General features: G+C 55.7%; 3 protein-coding genes across 3 annotated transcripts; 2 read left to right on the top strand and 1 right to left on the bottom strand.

The window, feature by feature from the left end:
* On the bottom strand, positions 1-4,173 carry LOC34618096 (sperm-associated antigen 1A). The gene is made up of 11 exons (XM_026334940.1): positions 3,901-4,173; positions 3,283-3,444; positions 3,013-3,084; positions 2,782-2,876; positions 2,245-2,369; positions 1,992-2,125; positions 1,057-1,158; positions 807-905; positions 475-661; positions 223-330; positions 1-86 (listed from the first exon to the last, which is right to left on the bottom strand). Exons 1-11 carry the CDS (start codon positions 4,171-4,173, stop codon positions 1-3), a joined length of 1,443 nt encoding a protein of 480 aa, XP_026190725.1.
* A 1,005-nt stretch (positions 4,174-5,178) lies between these two features.
* On the top strand, positions 5,179-7,799 carry LOC34618097 (plectin). Its single transcript, XM_026334939.1, has 5 exons — positions 5,179-5,358; positions 5,744-5,839; positions 6,217-6,378; positions 6,622-7,593; positions 7,647-7,799. Exons 1-5 carry the CDS (start codon positions 5,179-5,181, stop codon positions 7,797-7,799), a joined length of 1,563 nt encoding a protein of 520 aa, XP_026190724.1.
* Positions 7,800-7,804: 5 nt separating this feature from the next.
* On the top strand, positions 7,805-13,303 carry LOC113146733 (proline-rich protein 36-like). The gene is made up of 2 exons (XM_026334938.1): positions 7,805-12,949; positions 13,028-13,303. The coding sequence occupies exons 1-2, from the start codon at positions 7,805-7,807 to the stop codon at positions 13,301-13,303; spliced, it is 5,421 nt and encodes a 1,806-aa protein (XP_026190723.1).
* Positions 13,304-13,958: the final 655 nt, after the last annotated feature.

Raw genomic sequence — 13,958 nt, 5'->3', positions numbered from 1 at the left:
TCAGGGGAGGGCCTTGCAGTCGTCCAAAAATGCCTGAATTTTCTCCGCCACAGATTCCTTGTACATGGCCAATGCTTCATCGACCACTGCAACAGTAGCAGCAGCACAAATCAGGTGTACTGGTTTGATGAGGATCGCCTGTTCCGAAGCACGGCTTAGCTGACCAAAAAGCCTTCCATTTACTTGATAAGTATCCTAGAGAGTACGAAGGCACCATCTTACATGGCTTCAAGAGGGGTGAGGGGGCCGAAGAGAGGGAGACAGAGCACCCCTGTAACCAAGACATGCCACTGCCATCAGCGCTGCTGACATCCGGCAGCGTCAAAGTCCCTAGCACATGACGCAATACACACAGATATACCGAGGCAATCGGCAGCAGATCGCAAACCAACAGGAGCAGAAAACGCTACCAGCAATCCATACCACGCAAAGAGTCTCATCTTCATATTACCAACAGATATGCAATCGCCTCACCCTTCGATTCATATCCTCCAATTCCCTCCTTGAGAACGCTGTTATCGTCACCAGGGAGAGCCAGAGGGCCTGCGCTAGAGCAGGAGACCTTGAGCTTGATGCTGCACTTCATGTCGAAGAAAACCCTCCTGCTGCCCCTAACAACCGCTAAATGCGCATCCCCAGATACGTCCTGAACATTCAAGGTCTGAAGTACAGATTGCACGCAAAACACATACAGGCAGGGAGGGGCATTGGCTTTAGGTTACTTATCTTAAATCCCACACGTTCTAGCAGCAACGAACAAAACCTTCCACCAAAAAAAGGATACACACCAAATGCCTGAAATATACCTCTATTTTGGTGGAATAGCATCCCTTCAGGACATCTTGCACCGCCTGCTCATCCTTCACTCCACCAGATCCGAGCGCCTCAGTTGCTTTGCGGCAGACCTATAAACGTGCCCATACCTCCAACAAAGAACGCTAAACGTCCAGCTGTTGCAACCAAAACCCCAATACCCATTGCCCTTCGCTATTCCCCGAATCGCATAGTCTGTATCCTTTACCCCAAACTCTTAATTTTGGGTGTCTGCCTCCTCACCTCTAAAAGGGCCTCCGGAGACGGCATACCAGCGCTACCACAGTTCGCTGCTGCTTCCTGCAACCTCTCGGCGAAACGCGTGCGTGCCCATGGACTCACGTCTGAAAGGCATATATACATACATACTCACAGCCAACCAATGATTACTGTCTGCTGCACCACAACGACCGACATACAAATCGTGAAAAACGTAGCTATGCCGCACAAACAATGGCGGTGCCAGCAGCCACAGCACTAGTGCAGCCCCCAGATGACACACTGCACAGCACAAGCGAAACTGAGTACAACCAATCTCAAACAGCAGTCTCCAACGCTATATGCACCCTTTTCCTCGTAGGTGGTTCCTTTGGAGTTCCACTGCGAGATGCTCTTCCCTTCTGGCAACTGCAGAAGCACACGCGCATTATGTGCAGCAGCTCCCTCTCCAGGCTTTGTTTTTAGAAGCAGACTCCCTAACCAGAGGGTTTGCACACCCAAGCTCTTGCTCCAACCAGGATCATCCTTTCTGGTGCCCCTTACGCCACTACTGTGGCCCAGCTGACGGTTCACCCTGCTCTCTCTGTCCCTACCGCCAATGCTACGTGCAGCTTTCTGTTATTCCTGCTCCGCTGCCTGTGCTGTCTCCGGCAGTCTGTTGATGCAAACTCCCCCCCGGGTCAGCTATCTGTCCTTACAAGCGCCATGCACCTAAACACCCGTCTTGCTCCAGGCAGCAAGTTCGCAAAGTGTCTTGCCAAACCCCCATCAGTCCCCATACACCTCGTTCACAGGGCCTATACCACTCAGCCGCTCTGCCACTTCCCTACCTTCTCTTGATCCGCTGCGGCTACTGCTGTCTGAGGTGAAGAAGCTTCCGTCTGGATCTTCGTCGGTCTATTCTGCGCATTGAGCCTTTTCTCCTCTTCTGTCATATTGCGACGGAAATAGCAGTATCCCATCTTCTTTGTTTCGTTGATGATTGCAGCGTCCTCCTCATCAACCTCCATCACGCTGCTGCTGTTGTTGCTGCCACTGCCCCCGCCGTCTTTGCTGCCACGCCTTTTTAAGCCGCCCAGAGGAGTACCCGACTCTGCAAAAAGAGTCGCGCCAGAGGACGAAAATGCATGCAGCACTGAAGTCAGTGATGACACGGACTGTTGGAGCATATTGAAACGGCCTCGATGTGCTACAACGCGTCTAGCGACTGACTGGCTTGCTGCTTCTGCTTTTCTTCTCTTTCCTTTTCTTCCGCCTCTTTCGTCCTCGTAAGCCACGTATCGAAATCCTCCTCTGATTCGCCCTTCTCTGCACGACAATGCACACCCAGAAAGCCCCGAAACCTTGTGCAATCGGTATTATGGGCACGGTGCCTGCATGTGCATCAACTACCGTACAACAGCCACGCAGTACCAACGAACCCAGGCCACACCGGCAGCAGCTGCTGCACTCCACACACTGCACAAACAAGAGTAAGCCACTCACCCATCCGTGCACTCATTTCTTTCTCCCAATCCGCCTTGCGTCTAGCTTTCTCTGCTTCTTCCTCTTTCTTCTTCTGCTCTCGAGCAGCCTCGCGATCATCGTACAAGCCACTTGCTCTACTAAACAAACCGCTGTACGCCTGTAGCGACCAATCACGTAAAAGCCGCAGCAACGTCACAACTGCAAGAAATGCACCAGGGGAAGCAAAACATCAGAGTTAGACAAAGCTAGCTCGGCCACCGGATTTCATGTGGGTCGTTGCGGACCTTCTTGTCTCCCTCTTTAGCTGCCTGAATCTTTTCTCGGAGTTTATGTAGCTCCTTCCGTGCATCCGCGTTCGCTTTATCAACAGCAAGGACCTGAATGAAGCCGTAGCCCGCACGTTTACTGCCTGTGTTGCTACGGAGCTGAAACAGGGCTAAGTCATCGTTGATGCCGCCGCATACTATTGCTGTTTTGCTGTTGCTGTAAATGCACACTTGCAACTTAACTTACGGCCATCAGGTCGTCTCTGGCACTGCTCAAGCTGCCCAGGTTGCTCTTTGCAAGGGCACGGCGGTAGAGGGCCTGCAGCAGACGCAACAGTAGTACCAGCAGCAACGCTTGCATCCCCCCGCTGAGCATCTCAAAGGGTCTAAAGGAGAAATCCTACATGCCATAGTTGACCACTTCTTGAACGCCGTCCTGGAGCGGACTGTACCAGCTCGCGTAGCTCGGGCTTTTTACCACCCAGTCTCTTGCCTGCCCCTCCAGCACGACTCTTACCTTTAAATTCTTAGGTTCCTTTTGGAGAACTCCATTGGCGGCCTCTACTGCCTCTTGCCACTTTTCTAGCTTCAAACAGCACATGCAACTATTGCTGCTGAGCTGTACTGACACAGCGATTGCCTCGGAGCTGCTCGAACCCTTCACCCGCTTCCCCCCCTCCTGCAGATGCACCAACAGCAGCCATGCCACAAATAAGAACGGAGAACAGCAAAGGGCAAGTCTCTGCAGGGATTGAAGTACAAAGAGAAAACAGCTGTCCCCGGCTTCACCCTTAACCAACACCCAAACCCCCGCTGCTTCCTCAGAGCATCAGCTGGCACTATTGCCGTTACTCCTGCAGCAGTGGCCACTGTTTCTCCCGGCTTTCTGACATTCAGTCGTGCTGCTCCTCCCGCCTCAACAAGTCCCAGCTAGCGACTATAGCACTCGAAATTCACGCTGCCGGAAGCAACTGCTTCTACCGTTCTAGAAAAGCATGCGCATGCAGGGGTCGCTGGTCTACCTCCCGCTACAGAACCTCCTAACAATGAGACTGCCGGGTGCTGGCTAGAGCTGCTGCGGCCACAGCTGCTTCGCTGCACATGTGCATCAATCTATGTGCCTACATGGCCTTACCTTGTACTTTTGCAGCGCCTGTTCGTACTGCCCCTCCTTAAAGAGGGCGTTGCCGGCATCCTTCAGAGATATGGCCATAGCCAGCTTTTCTTCGGCAGAGAGAGGCTCATCTCCGGACATGGAGCTCACCTCGCTACAGGTGTCCTCCTCATGAGGACCTCCTGGGGGCCCAGATGCTTCCATTGGAGAGCCTTCTTCACCCAGTGCCCCACCGGGGGGCCCCACGAGGTCTGGAGAGGGAAACCCACTCGACGACTCCTCAGCAGAACCCATAATGAGGTCTGTAGTTCACGGTTTGGGGCCAAACGATTGTGTGAAGGGCGGTTGACGGGCACCAAAGTCTTCCACTGCAGCAATAGCAGCAGCAGCGGCTGCAGCAGCAGGCGGAGGAAAAGCGATGCCTCAGCAAAAAAACAAGCGCAACCCCCGCCAAAATAAGGAGGCAGACGCAGCAATGTAGCGATAAAAAGACAGGAGTGCGAGCCCTACCCAGTTAACTGGCACACTCACAGTGCCAGCCCCGTATTAGAGGACACCCCGGTGCTGCTGCTGGGGGGTTGACGAAGCGCCGGGAGGGGCCCCCCGTCACACACAAGAGGGATTACGGTTTATGGCTTAAATTTTCCAAACAAATTGCCTCTTCCTGCTTTTTAAATGGTGTTACCGCTTCATTAATGGTACGACAGCAGCTGTTGCAGCAATACCAAAAGAAGCAGCACTATCGGGTGCCGCTGCGCTGCTTTTACTTCTACAGCGGACGCGGAACAGCTGGGCTTGCGCGTGACCTTAGGGCTAGAGATACGGCCCCTGGGAGACATGTGAGGCATTCTGTCTTTCTGTATTGCTATGAGTAAATCTTCATTTCTTTTGCGGTCAGAAGCGAGCTCTTGCCTCTGTTCCTGCCGCTGCTTCGAGACTTCGATCCGCTCGATTGGACCCGCGCTCTCCCGAATACATGCTTATCGAAGACCATCAGAAGTCCTTCTTTGGAGCTGCCTAGGGGGCCAACATGGGACCTTTTTATCGTGCAGACCAGTACTGACAGGGAGCTGTGTTTAGTCCCACGGGGCCCCGACGGGGCCCCCTGTGATAGCTAGTTGCTGGTATCCCCCTCTCCCTGTACGTTCCCTTGTGCCAACGGGGGCTCCACGGTATGCCGGTACCATGGGGCCTCCCCTTGAGGAGTCAAAGGCTCCTCTAGAAAACCCATTCTAGACTTACCCACCCGCTGGTTGCCTCAGGGCCCTGACTTAGGAAGTTAGCAGAGCCCACGTCAAGATGCCAACGCCTGACAGGAATTGTCCCAGCTGCAAGGAGGTATTGCAGTACAGGAAAGACAAACGTTCCTCCTCTTTCCTCGTTTCTCTATCTCTACTTCACGGGGTCGCACCTTCCTTTTATCCAGAAAGGGAACTCAGCTGGGGGCCTTCTGTTCCTTTTAGATGTAATGAAGTCGCCGTGAGAAGACAGGACATGTGAATCATTTGTGGAGCATCTGTCTGCAGCTGGAGAGCCTAAGAGCGGAGTGTCGGGCACTAAAGGTACGCAACAGCACCAAGTACGGAAAATCGAAGCCCCACTCCTTTTCTATTTAAGAGTTACATTTAGAAGAGGGCAGGATTCTTAGCGCACTTCATAGCAGACAGGAGCATAGGGGCTCAAGTAGTGCCTCGCGTGCGGCAGAGGTTTTTCTTGTGGGGGCCCCGCAAGGCGAGTGCAGGGCGCTTAGTGCTCATGGTAGAGTACATGCACACGCGCATGGAGGGTTCGGGGTTTGGAATCCAAAGATTTTTGTTGCGATGCTGCTGATCTATGATGTACGCACTTACAGCACACCGTAAAGTTAATGGAGGTGGTCCCTTGCCCGTGGAATCCCCGCAAACACACCGAGCAGCAGCTCCTCGAGGCCGAGGCTAACGTGTTTACCCTCGTTCAGAAGGTGCATCAGCTTCAGTGCACCGGGAAATCTTATAAAGGGGTTTCAGCTTGGCTGTTTGGCTGCTGGAGCTCCTGTAGGCCTCTGTAGTCAAAAGGCCCTTATGGGAACCCCGTGGCGTTGTCCCCTCAACAGAGCGCTGCATTAAACTCTGCCTATGTCCCTGCTGACACTACCAATGTTTCTTTGGGACTTTCGCTACTAAACTTGCTGTCGACACTCGTTCTCGTTCTGATACTGTTGCGGAATGCCATTCTTTAGAAGCATGAGCGTCTCCTCTCTTCATAGCAATGGTGGGCACTGCCTATTCACCTAGCTATGGAACACTACAGTTTATAGACTTGTTGCGCGTCAGGTCAGGCCAACTTTTGTGTTTGCAGCTTAATGAGGCCATCCGAGTGAGCAAACGGCTTGCTGGGGAGAAGGCGCAACTCATGATGGAACTCCGAGCTGAGAGGGGCCGCAGCAGCGCAAGCATTGCCAGCGACGAGATGTTGCTCATTGCTGCGACGTTCAAGAGGTACCAGGCTGAAGCGGATGCTGTAAGTGCACTTGATTGGGGTCACCCTGAAAATTAGAGGCGAATGCTTTAAATGGCCTTTTAGCGGCCTCAGCTGGATTCTCCGCTGAGGCCCACTCTCGGGTGTCTCTCAAGTCTCAGCTGTATTTTTGTTTAGGTTGTAGCAATACAGCTGATGGCTTTGGGTGCCTTGGCTGTTGCCATGTCGTGGAAAATGTTGCTGCTGCAATCAGACTACTTGACTCATCCTTTGGCGACTTTGTAGGCCAAGGAGACAGCTACAGCGGGGCAACGATGCATCGAGGTGCTGGAGAGTGAACGGGAGCGTCTTGAGGCCGATCTGGCCGCAGCAGAGCAACAACGGAAGGCTTTGGCTGCAACAGAAGCGCGACTGCGCCTGGAGACTAAAGAAGAAAAAGAGCAGAGGACAGTAGCAGAGAGACGTCTTATAGAGGTAGAGGGGCGAGCGGGGGCCCTCCAACAAGCCATGTCGTTGCTGGAGGCACAGGCTGCTGCTGCTGCAGCTGAGCACCAAGAGGAGAAGCAGCAACGCCTTCAGAATGCCTTGTCGGAGCTCGCTGCTACCCAGGCCCAGCTGGATAGCTTAAAGGAGAGACTAGTCGACACAGCAGCCATTGAGGTTCTTGCACAGGAAGCTCGAGCGAGAGCAAAGGAATTGGAGGGGTTGCTGCAGCAATGCGTGGTGCGTATCGCTGCTACGGAGGAGCAGCTACAGAAGCAGCAGCAACAACATTTGCAGCAGCATCAACAGCAGGAGAGCCTGCTTCAGTCATTGCGGGAAGAGGCAGAGGCCCTCAAGCTGCGGTGTGCTGCAGCAGAACTGCAGGCACTGACAGAAGAGAAAGAAAGGCAGAAAGAAGCGCAAGACCTGCGGAACCAGCTGCATGGCGCTAAGCAGCGCGCAGCTGCTCTGGAAGAGGCTCTTTCGCAACATGGAAACAGCGCAACGTGCAGTTCCGGAGCATCTCCTCCGATGGGATCCCCCAACACAGGCCGCAGCAGCCCGCATAGCAGAAGATACAGCGACAACTTGCAGAAAGCTCGAAAGTCTGCCGATGCAGCGCTGGCTAGAGCTGTGGTGTACGTTCACCGCAGCAAGCTTGGAAGCGACAAGGAGAGCCGGATTACAGTGCCACGAAAGGGGGATTTCACCGAATCGCTTGTAGATCCAGATAAACTCAGTGAGGGAGCAACGGACCCGACGGGACGTGAGTATGCGGAAGAGCTGCATTGAGCCTTTATTGGGGTACCCCGTTACCAACAGCATAGGCAGCAGCATCTCCACCTGCAACAGCAGCTGCTGCTATACTAGCATATGCGGCAGCAAAGTGCAATTCTGTAATTGTGCGTGTGGCTGAATCTTTGCAGGAAATGTTCTCACCTCCCGGCAGTCTTCTTGGAGCTCAGAGGAAGGCGCTGTAAGCCCTATGAAGTCTTCCGGTGAGCCTACCCGACTGGCCAAAGAGCGTAGATCGGAGGCTCCAGGAAACGGGTTAATGCTAGAGGAAGACAAGCAGCAGCAGCCAGTTCTAGGGCCACCAAAGTTTCTTGAAGGATTATCTACAGATACTGTTGGCAAGCCGCTTCCGCCGAGACGGGCTCCTGCATTCGCTCAAGGTACACAGTATCCCCCTAAGCTTCCTCAGGAGGGCCTCACAGCAGGCCTACCTTTGAAACCTTCTATAGAGGGCGGCAAGACAAGGCCAACACCAAAGCCTCTTTCCGAGAGCGGCAACACCGGGTCACCAAAGAAGTCTTGTTCAGAAAACGGCGAGACAGAGCCATGGCCTATGCTTCCCTCTGAGGGCCTCATTACAACAGAGGCTCCCAGTCCTACCTTTGAGGGCTCAAAGATGGGACGTTCCGAACTTGGGAGTACGGGACCTTCAGCAGTGAAGAGCAGCGTTCCGAAGGCTTCCGGTAGCCCACTGGTAAGGATAAAATCAGCGTCTTCAAAATGGAGCTGTGGAATATCTCTGGAAGCAGATGCAGAGTGCACCACGCTTCTTCCTAAGACCACCGATGTCCATGAAGAGGGAACTTTCACATCAACGCCTTCTGAGTGTCGAAGCGTCACTAAAGAGGTCTTTCACCACCCTTGCGCGAGGAGCCCCCCACCAGCAAAAATGGAGGCCTCTCCTAGTGGGGATCTTTGTGCTGCTGCACTGGTGTCTCCAACAGGTGTAGTGGGCTCTTCAGATCGCGTTCCCAAAGGGGCTCAGGGACTTACAATGGAAGCTCAAGGTTCACATCCTCCTGATGTGAAAAAGCCTGCGCTAGTTGAGCGGGGTCACCGTATAGCAGCCACTGTAGCCCCATTGCTGGATGGAGTAGAATGCGCAAAATTCTCAGTGGGTTCCCTCAGAGAAGGGGTGGACGACCCTGAAGGCTTTACTGAGCCTTGTGATATTCTCGCCAAAGCGACCCGTAGCAAGGAAGCAGAGGATAACCTGCCTGAAGCACTTTCACAGAAGATGAGAATCGTAGGAGAAGCAGACGCAGGTGCGACAGCAGCGGCAGTCGGGCGGCCAACACCACTAACAGAAGCAACGACGACACTAGAACAGGGCGGCCCCTCAAAGACCCCCAAATCTGCGCCTCCTGTTTCCACAAGTCGCCTCATGGGCTCAGCGGCTGTTGCCTTCCAGTCAGGTGTAACAGACACAAAGGCCCTCGTAGCAAGAAGGCAGGCAACTGTTGCCACAGCTGCATGTGCGCCAGCCCTTGAGTATGTTGCACGGGATGAACGCCAAACCCCAGATACATCTCAGACTACGAATACAACGGCACCTTCACACCAAGGAAAACAACAACGCACACAAAATACACAGACCGCAGACACACCCCCAGACGAGACACTCTCGACCCAAGCGAAGCCCCAGCACACCCTCTATTCACATACCCAAACGTCCCCATCGATGGTGCCACCACCAAAGCCAGCTGCTGCATCTGCACCAGTGGACCCTCCACCTAAGGCGGAGCCCTTCAATTCCTCTCCGCAAATTCAACCGCCTCCCACTGGCCCTACACCAAAGCCAGCTGCTGCATCTGCACCAGTGGGCCCTCCACCTAAGGCGGAGCCTTTCAATTCCTCTCCGCAAATTCAACCGCCTCCCACTGGCCCTACACCAAAGCCAGCTGCTGCATCTGCACCAGTGGGCCCTCCGCCTAAGGCGGAGCCTTTCAATTCCTCTCCGCAAATTCAACCGCCTCCCACTGGCCCTACACCAAAGCCAGCTGCTGCATCTGCACCAGTGGGCCCTCCACCTAAGGCGGAGCCTTTCAATTCCTCTCCGCAAACTCAACGGCCTCCCAATGACCTTCCACCAAAGCCAGCTGCTGCATCTCCACCGGTGGGCCCTTCACCAAAGGCCGGGCCTTCCAAGTCCTCTACGGAAATTCAACGGCCTCCCAATGACCCTCCATCAAAGCCAGCTGCTGCATCTCCACCAGTGGGCACTCCACCTAAGACCGGGCCTTCCACGTCCTCTGCAGCACCAGAGCACCCTCTTACTGGCCCTCCACCAAATCCAGCTGCTTCGTCTCCACCAGTGGGTCCTCCACCTAAGGCGGGGCCTTCCACGTCCCCTACCGAAGCACAACAGCGGCCCACTGGCCCTCATCCAAAGCCAGCTGCTTCATCTCCACCAGTGGGGCCTCCACCTAAGACCGGGCCTTCCAAGTCCTCTACGGAAGCTCAACCGCCGCCCACTGGCCTTACACCAAAGCCAGCTGCTTCATCTCCACCAGTTGGTCCTCCACCCAAGGCCGGGCCTCCCACATCCTCTCAGCAAATTCAACAGCCGCCTACTGGCCCTCCACCAAAGCCAGCTGCTGCATCTCCACCGGTGGGCCCTCCACCTAAGGCGGGGACTTCCAAGTCCTCTACGGAAGCACAACTGCCGCCCACTGGCCGTCCTCCAAAACCACCTGCTGCATCTCCACCAGTGGGGCCTCCACCTAAGACCGGGCCTCCCACAACCTCTCAGCAAACTCAACAGCCTCCCACTGGCCCTCCACCTAAAGCCGGGCCTCCCACGTCCTCTACGGAAGCACAACAGCCTCCCACTGGCCCTACACCAACTCCAGCTGCTTCATCTCCACCAGTGCAGCCTCCACCAAAGGCCGGGCCTTCCAAGTCCCCTGCAGCACCAAAGCAGCCTCCCACTGGCCCTACACCAAAACCGGCTGCTGCATCTGCACCAGATGGTCCTCCACCTAAGGCCGGGCCTTCCAATTCCTCTACGGAAACTCAACCGCCTCCCACTGGCCCTACACCAAAGCCAGCTGCTGCATCTCCACCGGTGGGCCCTCCACCTAAGACCGGGCCTTCCACGTCCTCTACGGAAACTCAACGGCCTCTCACTGAGCTTCCAGCAAAACCAGCTGCTTCATCTTCACCGGTGGGGCCTCCACCAAAGGCGGGGACTTCCAAGTCCTCTACGGAAATTCAACGGCCTCTCAATGACCTTCCACCAAAGCCAGCTGCTTCATCTCCACCAGTTGGCCCCCCACCTAAACCCGGGCTTCCCACGTCCTCTACGGAAACACAACAGCCTCCCACTGGCCCTCCACCAAAGCCGGCTGCTGCATCTCCACCAGTGGGTCCTCCTCCCAAGGGGGGGCTTCCCACGTCCTCTACGGAAACACAACAGCCTTTCGCTGGCCCTACACCAAAGCCAGCTGCTTCATCTCCGCCAGTGCAGCCTCTACCAAAGGCGGGGACTTCCAAGTCCTCTACGGAAACTCAACCGCCTCCCAATGACCTTCCACCAAAGCCAGCTGCTTCATCTTCACCGTTGGACCCTTCACCTAAAGCCGGGACTTCCAAGTCCTCTACGGAAGCACAACTGCCGCCTACTGGTTCTCCGCCAAAGCCAGCTGCTGCATCTCCACCAGTGGGCCCTCCACCTAAGACCTGGCCTTCCAAGTCCTCTCCGCAAACTCAACAGCCGCCTACTGCCCCTACACCAGAGCCAGCTACTGCACCTCCACCAGTGAAGCCTCCACCCAAGGCCGGGCCTCCCACGACCTTCATAGAAACACAACAGCCGCCTACTGGCCCTCCAGCAAAGCTAACTGCTTCATCTTCACCGGTGGGCCCTCCACCTAAACCCGGGACTCCGACAACCTCTCAGCAAACTCAACAGCCACCCACTGGACCTCCACCGAAGCCAGCTGCTGTACCTCCACCACTGGGCCCTCCACCTAAGGCGGGGCCTTCCACGTCCCCTGCAGCACCACAACAGCCGCCTACTGGCCTTCCACCTAAGCCAGCTGCTTCATCTCCACCAGTGCAGCCTCCACCAAAGGCGGGGACTTCCAAGTCCTCTACGGAAACTCAACCGCCTCCCATTGGCCTTCCACCAAAGCCAGCTGCTGCATCTCCACCGGTGGGACCTCCACCCAAGGCCGGGCTTCCCACGTCCTCTCCGCAAACTCAACAGCCTCTCACTGGCCCTCCACTAATGCCAGCTGCTTCATCTGCACCAGTGGGCCCTCCACCTAAAGCCGGGCCTTCCAAGTCCCCTGCAGCACCAAAGCAGCCTCCCACTGGCCCTCCACCAAAGCCAGCTGCTGCATCTCCACCAGTGGGCCCTCCACCTAAGGCGGGGACTTCCAAGTCCTCTACGGAAACTCAACCGCCTCTCACTGGCCCTACACCCAAGCCATCTCCTCCATCTCCGCCAGTGCAGCCTCCACCAAAGGCGGAGCCTTCCAATTTCTCTACGGAAACTCAACAGCTACCCACTGCCCCTACACCAAAGCCAGCTGCCTCATCTCCACCAGTGGAGCCTCCACCTAAACCCGGGCCTCCCACGTCCTTCATAGAAACACAACAGCCGCCTACTGGCCCTCCACCAAAGCCATCACCTTCATCTCCACCAGTGGGGCCTCCACCTAAGGTGGAGCCTTCCAATTTCTCTACGGAAACTCAACTGCCGCCTACTGGCCCTACACCAAATCCAGCTGCTGCATCTCCACCAGTGGGCCCTCCATCCAAGGCCGGGCCTTCCAAGACCCCTCCGGAAACACAACTGCCTCCCACTGGCCCTCCACCAAAAGCATTTGCTGGGTCTCCACCAGTGGGGCCTCCACCGAAGGCCGTGCCTTCCCAGTCCGCACCAGAGCAGCCTGCCACTGGCCCTCCACCAAAGCCAGCTGCTGTACTTCCACCAGTGGGGCCTCCACCTAAACCCGGGCCTCCCACGTCATCTACGGAAACACAACTGCCTGCCACTGGCCCTCCACCAAAACCATCTGCTTCGTCTCCACCAGTGGGCCCTCCACCTAAAGCTGGGCCTTCTAAGGGCTCTGCGGAAACTCCACAGCCGCCCACTGGCCCTCCACCAAAGGCATTTGCTGGGTCTTCACCAATGGGCCCTCCACCGAAGACCGGGCCTTCCGATTCCTCTCCAGGAATACAAAAACCTCCCACTGGCCCTCCACCGAAACCAGCTGCTTTATCTCCATCAATGGGCACTCCACGCAAGGCCGGGCCTCCCAAGTCCTCTGCAGCACAACAGCCTCCCACTGGACCTCCACCAAAGCCTTCTGCTGCATCCCCACTAGTGGGCCCTCCACCTAAGGCCGGGACTCTTAAGTGTTCTGCATAACCACACCACCCTCCCACTGGACCTTCACAAAAGCCTTTTGCTTCAACTCCACCGGTGGGCACTCCACCCAAGGCCAGGCCTTCGGAGTGCTCTCCGGAAACACAACAGCCGCCCACTGGTCCTCCACCTAAGGCCGGGCCTTCCAATTCTTATGCAAAACCACCTCAGCCTCCCACTGGCCCTCCACCAAAGCCATCTGATGCAACTGCGCCAGTGGGCCCTCCACCAAAGGCAGGCCTCCGAAGTCCTCCCCGGAGCCACAGCGTTCTCGCATCCCCCCTGCCAAAGGTATTCGCTGCATTTTCATGAGTTGTCCTTGCGCCTGGGTCGAGGCTTCCCAAGGCGGAAGCAGCCAAGTATCCTATCGCGTCTGTGCTAATATGTTGTGCCTCGGGCGGTTGTGGTGAATGTGAATGCCACCTGAAGACCTTCAAAATGGCAACGAAGGAAGGCTGCTATTGGTGTACTAGCGGTTCCCATTTTTCCAGTTGAGTTCTTGAAAGGGTTCTTGATCCCTGGTGTAGTTTATGCCGAAGGATATCTAGTTTGACTCACCCTACAGCCCTACGCTCTGTGTTCATTAGGGAACTGCAGGTCGTCTTTGCGCCGTGGATAATCCCCAAGAGGGAGTTGCTTCGACTACTTCACTAGGTGACCCCCGTAGTCGTTTCCCCTTCTGAAACCCCCGGTCGGCCCCTGGGTGTCTCCCTCCGTCCCGAGGCCAGCAGCAAAGTAGCCGATGTAGAGGACTCAAGTGAAAGCGCTGAGGACGAAATGTTTATTGGCCTCCCCCCAGGAGGGCCTGTAGCGAGGACCTCGCGTGCAATGCCCTACATCCCACCTCTGCCACTTAGAGGATGAGTAATAGACAGTAGACATCACTGAGGCATGCTCCGCCTGTTTGCCATGAGTAGTATGACGCCAGCAAGACCGCACAAGGTCATGAACCCCTAAAGGCTTTCGC

This window comes from Cyclospora cayetanensis, unplaced genomic scaffold (genome assembly GCF_002999335.1).
Source record: "Cyclospora cayetanensis isolate NF1_C8 unplaced genomic scaffold, CcayRef3 CcayRef3_contig_54, whole genome shotgun sequence".
NCBI classification, from domain to species: domain Eukaryota; phylum Apicomplexa; class Conoidasida; order Eucoccidiorida; family Eimeriidae; genus Cyclospora; species Cyclospora cayetanensis.
The sequence above is the reverse complement of the archived record's forward strand: the minus strand, read 5'-3'. Positions and strand labels throughout refer to the sequence as shown.